The sequence below is a fragment of the Atractosteus spatula genome, chromosome 25 (genome assembly GCF_055471065.1).
Source record: "Atractosteus spatula isolate fAtrSpa1 chromosome 25, fAtrSpa1.hap1, whole genome shotgun sequence".
NCBI classification, from domain to species: domain Eukaryota; kingdom Metazoa; phylum Chordata; class Actinopteri; order Semionotiformes; family Lepisosteidae; genus Atractosteus; species Atractosteus spatula.
The window spans coordinates 4820124-4835084 of NC_142730.1; the positions used below are offsets into that span (position 1 = coordinate 4820124).

At 57.4% G+C, this 14961-nt stretch overlaps 1 protein-coding gene across 2 annotated transcripts; it reads left to right on the forward strand.

The window, feature by feature from the left end:
* Nucleotides 1-14079, forward strand: rusc1 (RUN and SH3 domain containing 1). 2 transcript variants are annotated; one of them, XM_088905706.1, is made up of 10 exons: nucleotides 1-2993; nucleotides 4531-4995; nucleotides 7870-7989; nucleotides 8499-8575; nucleotides 8867-9041; nucleotides 9788-9893; nucleotides 9978-10024; nucleotides 10122-10995; nucleotides 11314-11418; nucleotides 11763-14079. In XM_088905706.1, exons 1-10 carry the CDS (start codon nucleotides 719-721, stop codon nucleotides 11926-11928), a joined length of 4410 nt encoding a protein of 1469 aa, XP_088761832.1. In that variant the 5' UTR covers nucleotides 1-718; the 3' UTR covers nucleotides 11929-14079. The 2 variants fall into 2 exon arrangements, with proteins under 2 accessions (XP_088761832.1, XP_088761833.1); XM_088905707.1 differs by lacking the exon at nucleotides 4531-4995.
* The last annotated feature ends 882 nt before the right edge of the window (nucleotides 14080-14961 follow it).

Below are 14961 nucleotides of genomic sequence, written 5' to 3' on the forward strand. Positions count from 1 at the left end.
AACATGGCTTGACGTCCTGCCCCATCCCTCACTCTCCCTGTCTCCCTTCCTGAATCTCCCACACAAGACTGAGCTCACCGACAGGACACCCAGAGCATCGCTGCTACACTGAGAATCACACACACACAGAGAATCACACACACACACAGTCAGACACTGAGAATCACACACACACACAGAGAATCACACACACACACTCTGAGACACAGAGAATCACACACACAGTCAGACACTGAGAATCACACACACACACACTCTGAGACACAGAGAATCACACACACAGTCAGACACTGAGAATCACACACAATCAGACAGACTGAGAATCACACACACAGACAGACAGAAAATCACACACACACTCAGACAGACACCGAGTATCGCACACAGTCAGACACTGAGAATCACACACACACTCAGACATACACTGAGAATCAGGCTGATGTACAGAATCATACACACACACAATCAGGGAGATACAGATAAGCACACATACATACCCGAAACAAAGAAAAACACAGGCACACAAACACCAAGACACCAGAGAGTTTCTCTGTCCACTCTCCTAGTCAGCACCTCTGCTCTCTAGCGCCCCCTGGAGTAAAGACTGGTTGATCTGTGTTGAGGGGGGGGGGTGAGGAGAGTTGAAAAGTGTATTTCATTAGTGTTACCAGAAACATCAATATAAATTCAGTCCTCGTGTCTTCCCAGTTTTCCCATCATGCTCTCCTCTCCACTGCCGTCAGCTCCCACTGCAGCCCTCCCCCGTTCCCACATCCTCGACAACGACAAACGGCAGACAGACAGGCCGAGGAACGAGCAGGGGGAACAGAAATCTTCGGCACTAGGGAGCCGGAGGGAAGATAATAACATGAACACCGCCCTGGCCCCGCCCCCGCCCCCGGCCGCCAACAAGCCCCGCCCCCAACCGGCTTCCTGGAAGATGCCCTCCGCGTCCCCCAGGGCAGGAGGGGGTGAGGATCAGACAGCGGCGGGGCAGCGCGGGGGCGAGCGTGTCCCCTGCCAGGGGGGCCAGGAGCCGGCCCAGACACGACCGAGCGTGGTTCTGGAGCTCGACCCAAACTGCAACGAGCCGAGCCTGCCCTGCCTGTGCTGCGACCTGCACTCCCCGGACAGCAGGAACGACAACCACAACAACAACGGCCTGCACCACAAGAACAACAACACAATCTCGCAGCAGGGGCCTCAGCTGCACCCGTGTCGCCCCCCGCTGGCTGCCACCGATCAGGGCCCGACTGGCCTGGAGCGGGAGAAGACCGAAGAGCAGGAGGAAGGAGCCGAGGAGGAGGAGGAGGACGAGGAGGAGGACGAGGATGAAGACGACACTCTCGTGCCCTCCTGCGGCGACTGCCCACCCTCCCTGCTGGACTTCTCCCTCTCGTCCTCCTCTTCCTCCATCAGCAGCTGCTCCGACTTTGAGTCCGACTCTCCTGATCCCCTCTCGCCTCCGGACTCCAGCCTGGGCTCCCTGCACTCTCCCGGGTCCCAGGGCCGGATCGTCCCGCCGGAGCCGCAGCCCGCGGACGCCCCCCTCTCCCCCGACGAAGGGTATCCATCGGCCCGCTGCTCCCCGTCTCCCGACGAGATTCCAGGGAAGGAGGTTCTGCGGGCGCTTCCCCTCCGGGAGAATCCCGAGTTCAGGGAGGGTCGGCGGGACGTCCAGCAGGAGGATCTCCCGCCCCCGGACTCGCTGGCCCCCTCCCCCCTCCAGGTTTCCCCTCCCCGCCCTGGCATGGAGGGCTCCCCGCCCGGAATGGGATCAGGAACGTCGTCCTCATCGCTGACAACCGTCTCCCCGTTCTCCTCCCCTGAATCCGAATCCAACCGGAACGACCCGGCTCTCCGGGATTCCCAGCTGCCTTCCTCCTTCTTCCCCTACCGCGCCACCCGCTCCCCGCCACCGCCTCCACCGCCGCCCCGCCGCCCCAGGAACGCCGTTCCCAATATCCCATCTAGAAGACAGCCGGACGATCCTGATCCCGTAGAGGTCGACCGCAGCCAGGCCCCGGCTCCCCTTCCGAAAACCGGGAACGCCCAGAAGGCCCCCCCTCCTCTTCCTCCTCCTCCGTCCTTCCTGGCCCTGGACGCGGAGATCTGCCGGCTGCTGGAGCTGGCCGGATTGTCCCGGCACGAGCTGCCGGGCCTGAGTCCGGAGCCGGAGGAGCCGGGCTCGTCTGTACCACCGGGGTCCCGTGCGGAGCTGGGGTTTGTGGACAGGCTCCCCCCACAGCCGTCCCCCCCGGCCGCCTGCTGCGCCCCCGAGCCGCCGAGGAAGACCTCCTTCCACGAGATGGCGCTTCGGCGGAAACGCGGCAGCCACTCGACGGCCCCGCCCCCAGCCCCGCCCCCGGCCCCGCCTCTCCCTCCCCTCCCCCCGCTCCCTCCCGCCCCCAGCACCCTGCCGCTCCCTCTGGCGCCCCGCCTGGATCGCTCCGACTGGCTGATCGTCTTCTCCCCGGACGTGGAGGTGCCGCCCCAGCCCTTCGGAAGCACCCTGTGGGAACAGAGCCCCCAGAAGCAGGCAGGGTCGAAGGTCACCACATTCAAGGAGCTGAGGAATCGCAGCAAGCAGAATCAGAACCAGAACCAGCTGTGCCAGGTCCAGCCGGGTCCGAGATCTGCAGAGCTGGCACCACGAGGTCCCGACCCTGCCCTCCCCTGTAGCAAAGCGGGACAGACCGACAGCCAATCGCAGCCCTGCACAGAGCCCTGTCCCCTCCCACCAGCACAGCTCCCGCCCACTTTCTACTTACAGTCCCAGGCTCCCTCCTCATTGGCTGGGAGGCAAATCCGTCCTGGAGCCTTGCAGCCAATCGCAGAAGGCTCCGTGGAGCCGGAGCCCGGCACCCCTCCTTGGAGCATCAGTCCAAGCAGCGACAGTCTGCTCCTGGCCCCCGGGGGTAAGAGGGACGCAGAGGAACAGGAGAAGAGGGGGCACGCAGACGGGGCCAGGAACTGGGAGCGCCGAGCCACAGGTAAGAGCTTGAGACCCAAATTCCAGATCTGGGGGGGGTGGGGGTGACCACTGGGATATTAAAGGTGACAGCCACATGGGGAGGCATTCTTAAAAGAGAAAGGCTCACAGCGTCTTCACAACAGAGTTACAACAGAGTCTGGACTCTCGCAGGCAGGCAGGGCCAGAGGTCATGGGCTGCGGCTCTGGAATGCTGGCAGCACTGTGCTTGATGATGTCAGTGCTGCCTCATTAAATATTAATGAGCTGGCTGGAGAGCCCCGCCCCCTTCACTCTGTCCTCACTGCCCGTCTCTCTCACTTCCCCTCTCATCAGTTGTCACTCACCACATGCTCTGTCTTCACTCTGGTGTGGAGAAACTGTTCCTCTCCCACCGAACAGGGCTGGGCAAACCACCCCATATGTGCCTGTGTGTCTGTCAGCGTACCTGAGTGTGTCGTTGTGTGTGTGACTGTGCATGTGGGTGTGTTGTTGTGTGTCTCTGCACACGTGATCAAGTGCGTATGCCTGTTGGTGTGTGTTTGTGTATCAGTGTGTTGTGTGTGTCCGAGCCTCTCGGAGTGGTGTTGTGTGTGTCAGTGAGCATCTCAGTGTGGCGTTGTGTGTGTCAGTGTATGTGTGTGGTGTGGTGTGAGTCAGTGTTGTGTTGTGTGTGTGTCAGTGTGGCGTTGTGTGTGTTATTGTGTGTGTCAGTGTGGTGTTGTGTGAGTCAATGTGGTGTTGTGTGTGTGTGTGTCTGAGCCTCTCTGTGTTATTGTATATGTGTCGGTGTGGTGTTGTGTGTGTGTCTGAGCCTCACAGTGTGTTATTGTGTGTGTCAGTGTGTCGGTGTGGTGTGAGTCAGTGTGGTGTTGTGTGTGTAAGTGTAGGTGTGTCAGTGTGGCATTGTGTGTGGTCTGAGCCTCACAGTGTGTTATTGTGTGTGTCGGTGTGGTGTGAGTCAGTGTGGTGTTGTGTGTGTAAGTGTAGGTGTCAGTGTGGCATTGTGTGTGGTCTGAGCCTCACAGTGTGTTATTGTGTCGGTGTGGTGTGAGTCAGTGTGGTGTTGTGTGTGTAAGTGTATGTGTGTCAGTGTGGTGTTGTGTGTGCAGTCTGACAGCAGGAGGTGCCTGTATCTTTAAGGCCGGGAGGGGTGTGTCTGGGCTGTGAGCCAATGGCAGTGCGGCAGCAGCAGTACAGGAAGTGAGTGCGCAGGGCCGTGGCCTGTCTCCCAGCCTGACTGAGCCTGCAGGTATGGCTGTGCTCGCCGCCAATCTCTCTCCCTCTTCCACCCCTCCGACCCTCGGCACACGCAGGCCCTCTCGCAGGGCGCCCTGCTGCCCCAGAGAGCCTGCGTAGTCCTTTCCTTTCACTTCCTGTGGGCTCTGTGAGAGTGTACCGTACACACCCCCCGTCCGTCTCCAGACACTAACGCTCTCCATCTCTCTCCCTGTCTCCTGTCCTCTGGCTGTGCTGTCACTCCACCCCTCCCTTCCCATCCTGCACCTCTCACCTGCCTCTCCGGCGCCGCTCTCTTGTCTCTCCCCCCCGGTCAGCAGTGCCCTCTCCCCCTCTTCCTCTCCGCCAGCTGCTCTGCTCCCCCTCTTTCCTCCAGAGCCGGAGCGCCCCAGAAGGCCCGCAGAACCCGTGCTGGAGGATTGAGGCCCGGCCGAGGCAGTGCTACCCCGAGCTGGCCACTGGGGGGCGACAGGCGCTGCTACCCTGGGACCCCGAGGCCCCCGCTGCGTGGTCCAGCGAGGCTCTGACCCCCCCACCGCCCGTGGGGCCAATATCCCCCCTGGTTCTGCCTCGTCTCTCCCCCATTGGGGCTTATTCCCCCCCGCACAGAACCGGGTTACCCCTCCCGGGGGCAGATTTGAGCCGCCTGTGCTCGCCTCTCTTCCCCCGCAGCCGGACCCTGCCCTGTCTGACTCTGGGCCCCACCCCGGCCCCCAGGGGAGCCCCGAGCCCCCCAAACGGCTCTGGGCTGGTGTTGACGTCAGTGACCCGGCCGCACCGCCAGTGTGAGTGACGGCCTCCTGCACCCCGCTCTGGGCTGGGGGGCGCTGACGAGCCAGCCGGGCTCCCCCCGGCCAGTTCTCCACTCACAGTCGTTCTGGTGCCTGCGTGTGTGGGGCTGTCTGTGTGTGTGTCTCTGTGTGTGTGTGGGGCTGTCTGTGTGTGTGTCTCTCTGTGTGTGTGTCTCTGTGTGTGGGGGGCTGGCTGTGTGTGTGTCTCTGTGTGTGGGGCTGTCTGTGTGTGTGTCTGTGTGTGTGTCTCTCTGTGTGTGTGTCTCTGTGTGTGTGGGGCTGGCTGTGTGTGTGTCTCTGTGTGTGTGTGGGGCTGTCTGTGTGTGTGTCTCTCTGTGTGTGTGTCTCTGTGTGTGTGGGGCTGGCTGTGTGTGTGTCTCTGTGTGTGGGGCTGTCTGTGTGTGTGTGTGTCTCTCTGTGTGTGTGTCTCTGTGTGTGTGGGGGGCTGTCTGTGTGTGTGTCTCTGTGTGTGTGGGGCTGGCTGTGTGTGTGTGGGGCTGTCTGTGTGTGTGTCTCTGTGTGTGTGTGTGGGGCTGTCTGTGTGTGTGTCTCTCTGTGTGTGTGTCTCTGTGTGTAGGGGGCTGGCTGTGTGTGTGTCTCTGTGTGTGGGGCTGTCTGTGTGTGTGTCTCTGTGTGTGTGTGGGGCTGTCTGTGTGTGTGTCTCTCTGTGTGTGTGTCTCTGTGTGTAGGGGGCTGTCTGTGTGTGTGTCTCTGTGTGTGGGGCTGTCTGTGTGTGTGTGGGACTGTCTGTGTGTGTGTCTCTGTGTGTGTGTGTCTCTGCGTGTGTGTCTGTGTGTCTTTGTTTCTGTGTGTGTATATCTCTGGCTGTCTGTTTGGGTGTGTGTCTGTGCTGGTATCTTTTTGTCTCTGTAAGTGTGGGGGGGTTGTTCTGGTCCTGACCGTTTTAAGACATGTGGGTAACAGCAGCGTCATGTGTTGTTTACAGCCCCAAGACGAAGGAGTCTAACATCACTCCTGTGCTGGCTTCACTGCACTGCCTACCAGTCAGTGGTTCAACTGGCTTGACAGTTGCTATAGCAGCTTACAGAGCTCTGCATGCACACCAGGAGTCCTCTGATCAGGGACAGGGCCTCTCTGACCTGGACAAGGCCTCTCTGATCAGGGACAGGGCCTCTCTGACCTGGACAAGGCCTCTCTGATCAGGGACAGGGCCTCTGACCTGGACAAGGCCTCTCTGACCTGGACAAGGCCTCTCTGATCAGGGACAGGGCCTCTCTGACCTGGACAAGGCCTCTCTGACCTGGACAAGGCCTCTCTGATCAGAGACAGGGCCTCTCTGACCTGGACAAGGCCTCTCTGACCTGGACAAGGCCTCTCTGATCAGAGACAGGGCCTCTCTGACCTGGACAAGGCCTCTCTGATCAGAGACAGGGTCCTCTGACCTGGACAAGGCCTCTCTGACCTGGACAAGGCCTCTCTGATCAGGGACAGGGCCTCTGACCTGGACAAGGCCTCTCTGATCAGAGACAGGGTCCTCTGACCTGGACAAGGCCTCTCTGATCAGGGACAGGGCCTCTGACCTGGACAAGGCCTCTCTGATCAGGGACAGGGCCTCTCTGACCTGGACAAGGCCTCTCTGATCAGAGACAGGGTCCTCTGACCTGGACAAGGCCTCTCTGATCAGGGACAGGGCCTCTCTGATCAGAGACAGGGTCCTCTGACCTGGACAAGGCCTCTCTGATCAGGGACAGGGCCTCTGACCTGGACAAGGCCTCTCTGATCAGAGACAGGGCCTCTCTGACCTGGACAAGGCCTCTCTGATCAGGGACAGGGCCTCTCTGACCTGGACAAGGCCTCTCTGATCAGAGACAGGGCCTCTCTGACCTGGACAAGGCCTCTCTGATCAGAGACAGGGCCTCTCTGACCTGGACAAGGCCTCTCTGATCAGAGACAGGGTCCTCTGACCTGGACAAGGCCTCTCTGATCAGGGACAGGGCCTCTCTGACCTGGACAAGGCCTCTCTGATCAGAGACAGGGCCTCTCTGATCAGAGACAGGGTCCTCTGACCTGGACAAGGCCTCTCTGATCAGGGACAGGGCCTCTCTGATCAGAGACAGGGTCCTCTGACCTGGACAAGGCCTCTCTGATCAGAGACAGGGTCCTCTGACCTGGACAAGGCCTCTCTGATCAGAGACAGGGCCTCTCTGATCAGAGACAGGGTCCTCTGACCTGGACAAGGCCTCTCTGATCAGTGACAGGGTCCTCTGACCTGGACAAGGCCTCTCTGATCAGAGACAGGGCCTCTCTGATCAGAGACAGGGTCCTTTGACCTGGACAAGGCCTCTCTGATCAGAGACAGGGTCCTCTGACCTGGACAAGGCCTCTCTGATCAGGGACAGGGCCTCTCTGACCTGGACAAGGCCTCTCTGATCAGAGACAGGGTCCTCTGACCTGGACAAGGCCTCTCTGATCAGAGACAGGGCCTCTCTGATCAGAGACAGGGTCCTCTGACCTGGACAAGGCCTCTCTGATCAGTGACAGGGTCCTCTGACCTGGACAAGGCCTCTCTGATCAGAGACAGGGTCCTCTGACCTGGACAGGGTCCTCTGACCCGGGACAGGGCCTCTCTGACCTCTCTGTCCCAGGACAGGTCCCAGAGGGTGGGGACTGCTGGGGTTTCAAATCAGAACCGAAAATGAAACGTGACTTTCAGTGACCCAGACACCACGGCCTTGGGGGAGCGGTGGGGTGGCTGGACCTGACACAGGACAAACGTGATCGGTCACAGCAGTGTGGTGGCCCGTCCGGCTCAGAGCAGTGGCCCACGGTCGCTGCACGGCTCACAGGACTGGGGAAGGAGAGGCTGGTATAGCCATCAGCCCCTTACATCTCTCTCTCTCCCCGCAGCGGTTCGGAGCGCCTCCTTCTCCGGCTCGGGGCAGGTGGGCGGGGCTTGGATGGCCAGCAGCACATGGACCCCTCCAGGAAACTGGGGGCTGTCCCTGCAGTGCCTGCAGGAAAAGAAAGGTGCCAATACACACAGTCGTTGCAGCAGTGTGTGAGTGTATAGCACTGTGTAGCTGTGCAGTGGTGTGTAACGCTGCTGTTTTATAGAAGTGTGCAGTTGTGCAGTGGTGTGTAACAGTGTGCTGTTTTGTACCAGTGTGCAGTTGTGTGGCACTGTGTAACAGCGCGCTGTTTTGTAGCAGTGTGCAGTTGTGCGGCAGTGTGTAACAGTGCGCTGTTTTGTAGCAGTGTGTAGTTGTGCGGCAGTGTGTAACAGTGTGCTGTTTTGTAGCAGTGTGTAGTTGTGTGGCAGTGTGTAACAGTGCGCTGTTTTGTAGCAGTGTGTAGCAGTGTGCAGTTGTGCGGCGTGTGTAACAGTGCTGTTTTGTAGCAGTGTGCAGTGGTGCGGCGGTGTGTAACAGTGCTGTTTTGTAGCAGTGTGCAGTTGTGCGGAGGTGTGTAACAATGCTGTTCTGTAGCAGTGTGCAGTTGTGCGGCGGTGTGTAACAGTGCTGTTTTGTTGTCCCCAGCGCTGGTCAGTGGGGTCAGTGTGGCAGTGGAGGCTGTGCTCTCTCAGTTCAGCTCCTCTAGGACTCTGGTTCAGAAGGTGAGACCTTGAGGCTCAGATAAGGGACTGCTGCCCCCTGTTCCCTTACACTGTCGGCTCTCCTTCTCTCCCTCTGGCTGTCTCTTGCCTCTCCATCTCACCTCCTTTTGCTACTTCTCTCACTCACTATCTTCCTCTCCCTGTCTCACCTCCCCTCCTCTCCCTGTCTCTCCTCCTCTCCCTGTCTGTCTCTCTCTCCTGTCTCACCTCCTCTCCCTGACTGTCTCTCTCCTGTCTCACCTCCTCTCCCTGTCTGTCTCTCTCTCCTGTCTCACCTCCTCTCCCTCTCAGGCCCAGTCTGGAGACAGCAGTATTAACCCCTCTGTGGGCCGTCTGGTCCTGCAGTGCCTGTGTCCGGCTCTGTGTCGCCTGCTCTCGGACAGCCTCAAGCCCTACCAGAGTGACCTCATCGCTGGCCGGAGGCCGAACTCTCCCTGGGGGCTGGTGCAGGCCTCCACCCGCCCCGGTACTGTGCTGTGTGTGTCTGTCCTGCTGCAGTACTTGTTCCTGACTGTGAGCGCGGTCTTGGGGTGCCTCCCCAGGAGAGTTTTAGAAGAAGACTCCAACAACTAGAACTTTTCCTGCCTTTCTTTTCCTCTTGCCTTGTCTCCCTCTCTCTCCCTCCCCCCTGTCTCTCTCTCCTCTCCCTTTGTCTCTCCCCCTGTCTCTCTCTCTCCCCTGTCTCTCTCTCCCTGTCCCTCTCTCTCCCCCTGTCTCTCTCTCCCTCTGTCTCTCTCTCTCTCTCTCTCTCTCTGTCTCTCTCCGGTCTCACTCTCCTCTCCCCCTGTCTCTGTCCCCGTGTCTACTGCCCTGTGTCTCTCTCTCTCTCCCTCTCTCTCAATTCAATTCAAGGTGCTTTATTAGCATGACCGATGGGTACAATCAGTCTTGCCAAAGCAAATAAAAATAATAAAATTCACATGAAACAAAACAAAAAATAAAAGTAAAATAAAATCTACAGACATATTACAGACATTTACAACAAAGACATATCAGAAAATATGTAGATATACTGTAGACAGATGGAGCATTATTGGGAGACAGGCTCACTGTTCCTCAGGCTGTGACAGGAGATCACATACTGGGCTGCCAGTTCAACTGAGTTCCCTCCTCCCTCTCCCAGTAGGATTGGGACCCCTTGTGATTCTGGCAGGTGTGGGAACTCTGGGATTAGATCTATGAATTTAGGGAAGAATGTCTCTCTCTCTCCAGGCCCCTGTACCCAGGCCCTGTCCTCCCTGCAGCGCCACGTGGACCAGCTGCCCCAGCTGAGACACAACTCGCAGCGCTTCAACGCCTTCCTGCTGGGCCTGCTCAAGTACGTCTGGGTGACCGCGCTCAGCCCCGCCTGTCCCTCAATCTCCCCCTCTCTCCCTCATTCCTTCTCTTCTGTCTTTTCCAGCTTAAAGCTCCTGGACTTCTGGCTCTCCCACCTGCAGTCATGTGAAGGTACGAACACACTTTCATTCTCCCTGCTGAACGAACCTGAAGGAACTTGATTGGCTTGCAGATGCCCTTTGACCTCTCTGTCTGCCCCTGCCCACAGACGTGCTGGTGGCCCACTACAGCCCCGCCTCTTTCATGCGTCTGGCGCGCACTTCCTGTCAGCCTCTCTTCGAGGAGCTGCTCCTCCTGCTGCAGCCTCTCGCCCTCCTGACCTTTCACCTCGACCTGCTCTTCGAGCACCACCACCTCGACCCCCGAACCCCGCCCAGTCGGAGCCCGGAGCCGGCCGCTGGGGCCGATCAGGAAGGGCTTGGAATCAGCCCGGCCAAAGGGGACATCTGCCAAAACAGCTCAGCCCATCAGGGCAGGGGCCAAGGTAACCAAGAACACTGCACAGCTGCCTCAGCCAATCAAGAGCACAAGAGAGAGAGCCCGACCAATCAGACTGCTGGGAGGTCAGGTACAGCCAATCAGAAGAGCGAGGAAGTCCCAGCTGACCAGGGCTCAGGGTACAGCAGGCAGAATGCCAATGGGAGCCCCGGGCCTGGGCCAGTGGCCAGTAAGGGAGAGGCTGCATCTCAGTTTATCTGGGAGGCAGAGAGAGCTCCCTCTAGTGTTGGGAGGGTGTTATCTCAGCAGGCAAGCCAGGCCATTCAACACGGCTGGGGCTCTCTGCTGCGCTGGGGGGAGCGGCTGGGCCAGACCCTGGGGGTCACAGGCTCCGTGAGGACCCAGGAGCTGTCTCAAGATCTGCAGCTCCATCCAGGAGAGCCCTCAGGCACCTCCCTGGATACCCCAGACCTCAAGACCCCATGCAGTGATGTCCATCGCAGTCCCAGCAAGGAGCTAGCTGGGAGACCAGGGGGTGTCGGAGCGGACACCCCCAGAATCTGGCTGGGCAGGTTGTTTGGAGCCTCAAGAGGCCACATGGATACCTCAGCCTCTGACCTCAAAGCTACCCACAACCCTCCCAGGTGAGCGGTCTGTCTGTCTGTCTGACTCATCTGCATGTCTAACTGTACCCATCTCTCTGTTTGCATGTCTGAGTGTCTGTCTCTCTCTGTCTGCAAGCCTCTGTCTTTGTCTGTGTGTCTGACTCACTATCTGTCTTCATGTCTGACTGTCTGTCTCTCTCTCTCTGTCTGCAAGTCTGACTGTCTGTCTCTCTCTCTGTCTGCATGTTGGGCTGTCTGCCTGTCTCTGTCTCTGTCTGCTCGTCAGTCTCTCCCTCTGCGATTCTGTCTGTCTCTCCCTCCTGCCTGTCCCTGCTCATCTCTGCGACTCTGTGGCAGGCGTCCGTCCAGCTGGCTGGTCCCTGGGGTGTCGGTTCTGACCCGGATGGCGCAGAGTGCCCCACCAGAGGGAGAGCAAGACAGGCCGAGACCCAGGACACCCAGGTACACATCCCTGCTGGAGACAGCAGCTCTGAGAACAGAGATACAGGCTGCAGGGAATAACTCAGAAAAGCCAATTAATTTTCACATTGGATTAAGGACTGACAAGTGACTGAGCCAGGTAATTAATGAATTAGGTTTATGAAACATTACTTAACTCTGACCCATTAATTCAGACCAATGAGGATGCTGTTGCATTGCTACAGTGGTTGAGGATTTTGTACCTGATTAGAGATCTGTCTGCAGGAAGAGACTCTGTGCTGGGGCCAGTTAGTGCTGATGAAATGCCCATAGTGAGTTTCCATCCTCCTGAAGCACACACCACCTCCCTGCCTGTCTGTCTGCAGGTCAGTGAGGACACTGTGTGACCACCAGGGCACTGGGGCGGAGCTCAGCTTCAAGAAAGGGGAGGAGCTTCTTCTGATTGGAGGGGTGGATGAAGAGTGGATACGCTGTCGGCAAGGAGACAGAGAAGGGCTGGTTCCTATTGGCTACGCCTCTCTAATCATGTGACATCATTTTCTTCTCATGTGATCTGTGCAGACCTGGAAAGTCTTGATTGTTGGACTTGGAGGTGTTGTGTTAAGTCGTATTACTGAACACAGCGAGGGAGAGAAGGGAAAAAAGGATATTGCTTGCCTATGTGTTAATGTACCATTTCTCTCCTCAGGCCTTTAGCTACAGAGAGATGTCCTCAACCTGTCATGCTTGATGTGTATTATGTAGGATTTTAAATTAGTGTGTATAGATAGACAAATCTAAGCTATTATATGTGCATGGAGTGAAGGCAAGGTGAACTCAGTGCTGTCTTCTACAGGATTGCAGGAGTATGTCAGCTGCTGTGGTATGTTTTTTTGGTTATTAGGTTCAGAAGGGGTTGACAGTGAAACACTGACAAGCAGCTGCAAGGCTCTGTGCTGATCGATCGGTGCTTTACTGTGTGGGACAGCAGCTGGCTCACCTGGAGAGAGGTGAAGAGGGAACAGGGGGACGAGAGCTTCACCCTCTTCTATTATTTATTGGTCCTATTCATTGCTGTCAATATTAGTAATTCTTGACTGATTGCATTACTGGAATAAGCTAACAGTTAATATGCACAAAGCCTGATCTCTGCTCCGGTCATTATTCAAGTCCTCAGACTGCAGCCCTGCTCTGTGAGAGACTGTGTGTTAGAGCTCTGGGCCTGATCTCTGCTCTGGTCATTATTCCTCAGACTGCAGCCCTGCTCTGTGAGAGACTGTGTGTTAGAGCTCTGGGCCTGATCTCTGCTCCGGTCATTATTCAAGTCCTCAGACTGCAGCCCTGCTCTGTGAGAGACTGTGTGTTAGAGCTCTGGGCCTGATCTCTGCTCTGGTCATTATTCAAGTCCTCAGACTGCAGCCCTGCTCTGTGAGAGAGAGATGAGCTCTGTGTCGATTTACAGAGCTGTATACTGACTGACACAGAAACAGCTCTCAGCAGAGCAGCATGTATACGCCTATATAGATCTACGATTGTGTGTAAATTGTCCTGTGGCCTGTCTAAAAGTACCTAAGGGTTGTTCTGCTGTTCAGTGATAGTTTATGTGCTCTGTCACAACTCACTACAGGAAGGCTGAACACCCCCCCCACAATCTCACCCTCCCATCCAGCAGCTTCTGCATTGAGCCCCACGTGCGTGCACCCCAATACCTGTATCTTTAGCTGTCCCCCCCCTCACGCACTGAAGGGGGCTTTCTGTTCCCACACATCTTCGAGGTCCCACCCCGGTATCTGTGAGGTTTCCATCCAGCTCTGGGCCCGTTCATTGAACCCCAGATTTGAGTAATAATCAAAATTAACTTTCATTGAACTTGGGGAAAAATAACCCTCACTGTTTCCGGAGTCAGACTCCTTGGAAAAAAAACCCTGATCGGTCTCATTAGTGATTCGATTAAAGGTTTAATTCTCCAGTTGAGAGCCGTGTTAGAATGGACCCCAGCAGACACTGGGGTACCCCGCTCTGGAGCGCACTTAAGTGACCGCCAGAAACGTCTGGACAAACAGTGCACTCAGTGTTTTTGGGGTTCGCTTGATCAACTTTCACACATCCAGCTGAGGGCGCTCTGGTGCAGACAGTTAGCTTTAGTTTGGTGCGTCCAGTCCTAGTGCTGGAGGGCTGGTTCGTGTGTCCAGTCCTGGTCCTGGGGGGCGGTCTGGTCTTGATTTTGGAGGTCCAGCTAGTGTGTCTGGTCCTGATTCTGGAGGTCCAGCCAGTGTGTCTGGTCCTGATTCTGGAGGGCCAGTCTGTGTGTGTCCAGTCCTGGTCCTGGGGGGGGGGGGCGGCAGTGGTCCGGTCCTGATTCTGGAGGCCCGACCAGTGTGTCTGGTCCTGGTTCCATGAGTCTGGTCAGTGTGTCTGGTCCAGGGGGGCTGGTCAGTGGGTCCAGTCCTGTTTCTGAAGGACCGGTTAGTGTGTCTGGTCCAGGGGGGGCTGGTCAGTGGGTCCAGTCCTGTTCCTGAAGGACCGGTCAGTGTGTCTGGTCCAGGGGGGCTGGTCAGTGGGTCCAGTCCTGTTTCCAGAGGGCCGGTCAGTGCGTTTGGGGTGGTGTCTCTGTGCCGCCAGGCTGTGTCTGCTGCTGCTCTGTGCTGTGATGTCACTGCGTGTGCTCGAACCTGTCGACAATAAAACTGGTGTGCTGGCTCAGTTTGGCTCATGTGTGTGTGTGTGCGTGTCTGTGATGTGCTGTGAGGCCGGGGGGGGGGAGGGGCTGGCTGTTCCCACCCCTCCAGACCCCCCTAGCAGGCTGGCAGCAGGCAGCGATCCAGTCAAACACAGCTGGACCGAGACTGCGGGGAACACACCTCAGGGAACATCCTGATGCGATTACACCTGCCAACCAACAGGAGGCACTGTTCTAGAGATGCCAGAGAAATGAGGGGCTGAATCTCATATCAGGTATCAGGAATGAAATGCTACTTTCGATGGCCCAAGTGGAGCACTGACGAACGCAGTGGGCTTCGTTAACTGTGCTGTTTGTCGGGAGATCAGCTTCATGGGACAATGGGTTAGCACTCCTGCACAACGTACCCATTCTGCCTCTGTCTTCTCACTCCGGAGATGGGCAGTGCCCGCCTTACCTGCCCCAGCTGAACAACCCAGCCGTGAGACACACCCAGTCAAGAGAATGAAACAATTTTTTTCCCCAGTGTTGACAAACATGCTCCCAGGTCCCCATACACAGATGCACACCCCCCCCCCAGCCCCCTGCTGAGTGCAGGAGCATCGAACAGGGCAATAGAACAGAGGAGTGCACAGACGCAGACACAGATGCAAACACACAGGCACAGAACCAGACGCACAGACGCAGACACAGATACACAGATGCAGATGCGCAGACGCAGACACAGATACACAGACGCAGATGCGCAAACGCAGATGCAGATCCGCAGACGCAGACACAGATACACAGATGCAGACGCGCAGACGCAGACACAGATGCAAACACAGATACAGACGCACAGACGCAGCTGCACAGATGCAGACACAGATACACAGACTCAGACGTAGATACGCAGACGCAGACGC